General features: G+C 39.7%; 1 protein-coding gene across 1 annotated transcript; it reads right to left on the bottom strand.

Moving 5' to 3' along the window:
• Positions 1-2,956: 2,956 nt before the first annotated feature.
• Positions 2,957-5,697, bottom strand: LOC114074720. The gene is made up of 2 exons (XM_027912713.1): positions 3,960-5,697; positions 2,957-3,843 (listed from the first exon to the last, which is right to left on the bottom strand). The coding sequence occupies exons 1-2, from the start codon at positions 5,695-5,697 to the stop codon at positions 2,957-2,959; spliced, it is 2,625 nt and encodes an 874-aa protein (XP_027768514.1).
• Between the last annotated feature and the right edge of the window lie 1,525 nt (positions 5,698-7,222).

Below are 7,222 nucleotides of genomic sequence, written 5' to 3'. Positions count from 1 at the left end.
ATATATATATATATATATATATATATATATATATATAATTTTGAAATTCTTATAAAACTAATTACTTAAAATCGTTTGAAATTTAAAAAGCTCGATGATTAATTTATTTATTGGAGGGCCAAAATTGGGTGTCAACAGTTGTCCATCGTTTGACTTGGATGATGAAAGAATATTCTAGGCAAATGAAATTGACGAATCCAATTTTGACCGACCACATTCTCATCTTTTGAAAAAAGGATTTTGGTACGGACTTTAGCAATTATGGCCGAGCCCCGATAGCAGGTTTACTACATTTCTCAGGCTATATGAGAAGTCAGACCGCTTGTAGTTCGATATGCTTGATTTAACGCACGATTATGAAAGACTTCAAAAGCTATCCCGATATCGAATTATGAAGAGAACGGAATGCTCGAGAATAAGATTTAAGAAAGGACGTCAGAGTACAACCGAGTTTTCAACATTGAACCCGCCTACATATCCTTAAACCTAAGGAATCAGGTTGTTTGTAGTTCGACTCGATCGGTTGAAAAGGAAATCTATTATGCAAGATAACCTTTGGTTTTGGAGGAGTGAAAAATAAAACGAGTGTGGAAAATAGGCTTGCAACCTCCTAGACATGAATGTGGAGCTCTTCACATCTATAAGTAAGAACTTACATGGACATAATTTCCAAAGTTCGTGGTCCGCTGTCACTCAGATTAGAAAGTTGCCTCTGGTGGATGCGAAATTGAAATAGATGAACTAAAAGAAAAACCCACACGTCTTTTGATAGGAGTGTGGTTCGATTGTGGTGGAAGTTGCTCCTCAGCTCGCGTCCTAAGAGTTTGACACTCTTCTTTGGACTATGTTCCAGTTCGCTGCGAAGAAAAAAGTTCCACGTTGTGCTGCATCCCTTTTGATGTCGTCCGCACCATGTTGGAACTTAATTGTTCTCCTTGAATATTTTACGTTAACTTCTATCAGTTTGGCATAATGCAAATAAAACATGTATCTCATATTTGCACATGACTGTTCACTGTACTCTTCTTTTAGTATAGCAGTGGTGAAAAATAGACTAATGTTTCTTGATGGTTGAATATGATGGCCCTCTTGGCAGTTTAATATGAATGACTCTCTTGACTTTTGAGTATGATGGCCCTCTTGGCTTTTGAATACGATGGCCCTCTCGGCAATTTAGTATGAATGGCTTTCTCGGCAGTTTGAATATGAATGGCCTTCTCGGCAGTTTGAATATGGATGGCCTTCTCGGCAGTTTGAATATGAATAGCCCTCTCAGCAGTTTGAATATGAATGGCCCTCTCGGCATTTGAATACAATGGCTTTCTTGGCATTTGAATATGAATGGCCCTCTCGGCGTTTGAATACAATGGCCTTCTTGGCATTTGAATATGAATGGCCCTCTCGGCAGTTTGAATATGAATGGCCCTCTCGGCAATTTGAATATGAATGGCCCTCTCGGCGTTTGAATACAATGGCCTTCTTGGCATTTGAATATGAATGGCCCTCTCGGCAGTTTGAATATGAATGGCCCTCTCGGCAATTTAATATGAATGGCCTTCTCGGCAGTTTGAATATGCATGGCCCTCTCGGCAATTTGAATATGAATGGCCCTCTCGGCGTTTGAATACAATGGCCTTCTTGGCATTTGAATATGAATGTCCCTCTCGGCAGTTTGAATATGAATGGCCCTCTTGGCTTTTGAATATGATGGCCCTGTCGGCAATTTAATATGAATGGCCTTCTCGGCAGTTTGAATATGAATGGCCTTCTCGGCAGTTTGAATATGCATGGCCTTCTTGGCATTTGAATATGATGGCCCTCTCGGCAATTTAATATGAATGGCCTTCTCGGCAGTTTGAATATGAATGGCCCTCTCGGCAGTTTGAATATGAATGGCCCTCTCGGCGTTTGAATACAATGGTCTTCTTAGCATTTGAATATGAATGGCCCTCTCGGCAGTTTGAATATGAATGGTCCTCTCGGCGTTTGAATACAATGGATTTGACTGTGAATGTTGTATTGTTTGGTCAAGTAGATATGTTTCACTCATAATCAGATATTTGCTGATAATCTCTCCCGAAATAGTTGGTTGATAAATATATTATCTTTGATGATCTTATTTTTTCCTGCATCCACAAAAACAATGTTAGTTTTTGAACATTGATCTGTGTTGATTTCTTCCAATCGTCTTGCTTCTTATCTTGCTATCCTTGGAAGTTTGGTTGACCCTACGAATCGCTATAGACAAAAGACAAGATCATATTTAAATTAAAGCACTTGTTATGTATGAAGTTTTTAGAAACATAGTTTTAAAGAAAATCTCTGCCAATCAATTGTCACGACATGCACGACACAAACAAAACCCTTTGTCTCAGATTCTGTCATGATAGGTATCTTGTTGGAATTTCAGTATTCCTTGTAAATATGTCATATTGAAGTACTTGAAGTTGACTCTGACGTTCCGAGTACACTTGATGGAATTTTTGAGGCCTTCCTAAAAAATTATGTCCCAGTTAAATGTTTTAAAAGAAATTTGATGGTAATCACGAAGGTCATGATATCTTGCAATTTCTGGATATTTCCTCAAAATCATACCCTAATCGGATATTTTGATATGATCTTTGACCCTTGTTTATAAGAAAGAACTCTTCGTGTAGAATTTTTGAGATCCTCTCAAAAATTCTGTCCCAGTTTCCATTATGAAGGGAAATGGTAATCTTATTGGGAATATGACCGAACCCTTGTGGCACCTACGTATCCCGTTGAGGCAGGAATCAGGTCAAACGTAGTTCCCCTATCGATGGTTAACATGAATAAGAAATTTTGATAAGAAAACGACCGAGGCCGACATAGGCCGCCTACGTATCTCGTTTTTGAGAATTTAGGTCGAACGTAGTTCAAGTACAAAAGGAATGTCCCAAAGATCAATGTGACAATGATTACGAACAATTTGCGATTACAAGGAAATAAAGGAAAGAAATAACATTCTTCGAATGTAATATCTCTTGACGACATCTGAATTGATAGCTTTTCTCCATACTCTACCGTCCATCTCTGCTAGGACCAAAGCTTTTCTTGACAGTACTTTGTGGACAACATACGGTCCTTGCCAGTTAGATGCAAATTTCCCTTTATATTCCTCTTGATGAGGGAAAACGCGCTTCAACACCAATTGACCTACCTCAAATGTTCGAACTCTTACTTTCTTGTTGAAAGCATGAATCATTCTCTGTTGATACAACTGGCCATGACAAACGACACTCATTCTTTTCTCATCAATCAATGTTAACTGCTCATATCGATCACGAACCCATTCGGCATCGCTCAATCCAGCTTCCTGAATAATCCTCAAAGACGGTATCTCAACTTCAGCCGGTATCACTGCCTCTGTTCCGTATACTAACAAATACGGAGTTGCTCCAGTTGAAGTTCGAATTGTGGTGCGATAACCTAGCAAGGCATAAGGCAAATTTTCATGCCAACATTTGTAGTTGTCAATCATCTTTCTCAATATCCTCTTGATGTTCTTATTGGCAGCTTCCACGGGTCCATTCATTTGAGGACGATATACAGTTGAATTACGGTGGGTAATTTTGAATTGTTCACATATCTCTTTCATCAAGTGACTCTTCAGATTTGCACCATTGTCCGTGATGAGAGACTCAGGAACTCCAAAACGACATATCAAATTATTGCGAACAAAATCAGTCACAACTTTCTTCGTCATAACTTTATAGGAAGCAGCTTCGACCCACTTCGTGAAATAATCAATGGCGGCCAAAATAAACCTATGACCATTGGAGGCAACAGGATCAATTGGTCCAATAACATCCATGCCCCATGCTGACATTTATGACATCTTTGGACAAATCGAGCACAATCATTTTCCATAGTCATCCATAAGTATCCTGCCCTTATGATTTTCTTTGCTAATGTAAACCCATTCATATGCGTCCCACACACTCCAGCGTGCACTTCTTCAAGCAATTTTGTGGCTTCTACAGCATCCACACATCGTAGTAATCCCAGATCAGGAGTTCTCCTATAAAGAATCTCCCCATTCAAGAAGAAGTTGTTTGTCATTCTTCGAATTGTTTTCTTTTGGCTGCTTGTTGCTTTTTCAGGGTATTCGCGAACTTCTAAGTACCTTTTCACATCGATATACCATGGATTTCCATACGATTCCTTTTCCACATGTAAACAATGCGCTGGTTGTTCTTTTAAACCTATCTCAAGTGGGTCAATGTAACTCTTTTCTGGGTGTTGTATCATGGAGGATATGGTTGCGAGAGCATCAGCAAACTCGTTTTGTATTCTCGAGGTGTGTCTGAACTCGGTCTTCCTAAATCTTTTACATAACTTCCGTACCAGTTGTACGTAAGGTAAGATTTTAGGATTCTTCACGGCCCATTCTCCTTGAACTTGATGAATCAACAAGTCTGAATCACCAATTTTCAGTAATTCTTGAATGTTCATGTCAAGAGCCATTCTGATGCCAAGAATACAAGCTTCGTACTCAGTCATGTTATTAGTGCATCGAAATCTAAGCTTTGCTGTTGCTGGAAAATGTTGTCCTGATTCAGATATCAATACTGCTCCAATTCCTGATCCTCTAGAGTTAAGTGCTCCATCAAAGAACATTCTCCAACCAGGATATGATTCTGACATGTCTTTCCCTACAAACAATACTTCTTCATCAGGGAAATACGTTTTAAGTGGTTCATATCCTTCATCTACTGGGTTTTCATCAAGGTGATCGGCCAAGGCTTGGCCCTTGATTGCTTTCTGAGTCATGTATACAATGTCAAACTCACTCAACAACATTTGCCATTTTGCTAGCTTTCCTGTGGGCATTGCCTTCTGAAATATGTACTTGAGTAGGCCCATTCTTGAAATAAGATGTGTTGTATAAGCCGACAGATAATGTCTCAATTTTTGAGCAACCCAAGTCAAAGCACAACAATTTCTCTCTAAGAGGGTATAACGAGCCTCATACGATGTGAACTTCTTGCTCAAGTAGTATATAGCTCTCTCCTTTCTTCCAATTTCATCATGTTGTCCCAACACACACCCAAATGCGTTGTCAGAGATGGATAAATACAATAACAAAGGACTACCTGCGCGTGGTGGCACCAATACTGGCGGATTTGAAAGGTAACTTTTGATAGTGTCAAAAGCCTTCTGGCATTCTTCGGTACACTTGGTTGGCGCATTCTTTCGTAACAACTTGAATATGGGTTCACTTATCACCGTTGATTGGGCTATGAATCGACTGATGTAATTCAGTCTCCCCAGAAAACTCATTACTTCCTTCTTAGTCTTTGGAGGAGGCAAGTCTTGAATTGTCTTGATCTTGGAAGGATCAAGCTCGATACCTCTTCTACTAACTATGAAACCGAGTAACTTCCCTGCAGGTACTCCAAATGCACATTTGGCTGGGTTCAACTTCAAATCATACCTACGTAACCTGTCAAAGAACTTTTCCAAGTGCGTCAGATGATCTGAACTCTCGCGGGATTTTATGATGACATCGTCCACATACACCTCAATTTCTTTGTGGATCATATCATGGAATATGGTGGTCATAACTCTCATGTAAGTGGCTCCAGCATTCTTGAGGCCGAACGGCATCACTCGATAATGGTAGATTCCCCAAGGGGTGATGAATGCTGTTTTCTCTGCATCTTCTTCATCCATTAAGATCTGGTGGTATCCCGCAAAACAATCCACGAAAGATTGCAACTCATGCTTAACACAATTATCAATGAGTATATGGATGTTTGGCAACGGGAAATTGTCTTTTGGACTTGCTTTGTTGAGATACCGATAATCCACTCATATCCTAATCTTTCCATCTTTCTTCGCTACTGGAACAATGTTAGACAACCAAGCGGGATACTTAGTCACTTCGACGACCTTCGATTCGATCTGCTTCATGACCTCTTTCTTTATTCTTAAACTCAGATCAGGTTTGAACTTTCTGGTTTTCTGCTTTACCGGACAATACTCTGAATTGATAGGCAACCTATGGGAAACAATATCAGTGCTTAATCCTGGCATATCATCATAAGACCAGGCAAACACATCGATGTATTGTTTGAGCAGCTCGACCAATTTTTCCTTTTGTATTGCTATCAAATGGATACTGACTCGGGTTTCTCTAGGCTAAAGGAGCCTGCTTTGGTGACCCTACGAGGAAGTGTTGCTCATGTTAGTAAGCTTCAAACTTCTGGTAACCGCTTATCCCAAGGACTGACTCGTCATCTCCTAAGTTGACTATCTCTGTCTCATCCAAGTTGGGATTTTCATTATCTGCAAGGTTCCTCAAGTCGTCAGTAAGGTGTTCAGGCATCATAGTTTCCTCATTTTATTCTTCACATTCATCTTCATTGACTTTACTTAGTTCACCGTGTTCGTGACATGTCATGACATTGGCAAGTTTAGATTCATTTTTATTGAAAAAAAATAAAGCAATCATGTTAGATAGAAAGAATGCAAATGTATATATTAGAAAGTAATTTGCAAAGGCAATATAAAAAATAAACGAGGCTTTTCGTTGGAAAAAAGGCGTACAAACTTTGATCATGACTCATGTCAACGTGAGTCATTTCCTTTTTAAACATTACGATGAAAATAAAGTGACATAAAAGGTTGTTTCGGGCCTCGTCCGAAATACACCGATTTTCAAAAGTAAAACTTCAAATCTTGTCTTTGTCTACCAAGCAATTCGATGAATCATAAGTGGAATGGCCACCCAATTCTGTAGCATCTCTTCAGGTTTGGCATCTCGGATGGTGGGTGTCGTAGTGCATTCTTCCAAGATCACAGCACAATCTCCTTCATCAAACAATCGTCCCATCCCTTCCACTAGACCATCACTCTAGGACTCTAAAGCTTTAGCCACAAATAACTGGTACAATTCTGGAATAGGCTTTGGCATATCAAGGCCATGTTTCTTCCTTGCTTCTGCTTCGAATAATTCCTCCTTTGTTGGGGTATAACCAACGCCAAAGCGGAAATTTTGAAGTGGGATAGGAAGAGGTTCGGATATGCCATCCAAATTCTTGCCCAACCCACGTCCAGGCTCAAAACCGCTTCTTAGCATGGTTGTGGCAAGCATTTTATACACCGACGGCATTGGTGTTTGCGGTGTTATATCTTCAAAAGCAGCATTCATTATCTCCACCATGTGAAAGTCAGTACCTTGAGATGAATCGTCAAT

The sequence above is a fragment of the Solanum pennellii genome, chromosome 11 (assembly GCF_001406875.1).
Source record: "Solanum pennellii chromosome 11, SPENNV200".
NCBI lineage: Eukaryota > Viridiplantae > Streptophyta > Magnoliopsida > Solanales > Solanaceae > Solanum > Solanum pennellii.
This window is presented reverse-complemented; position numbering and strand designations above follow the sequence as displayed.

Bases quoted from the DNA above. Each gene is read 5' to 3' on its own strand.
- LOC114074720 (XM_027912713.1), bottom strand. From the start codon at position 5,697: ATGGATGAAGAAGATGCAGAGAAAACAGCATTCATCACCCCTTGGGGA. The intron at 3,844-3,959 runs GTGGGACGCATA...CATAAATGTCAG, and splicing joins AGAAGTGCACGCTGGAGTGT to CATGGGGCATGGATGTTATT.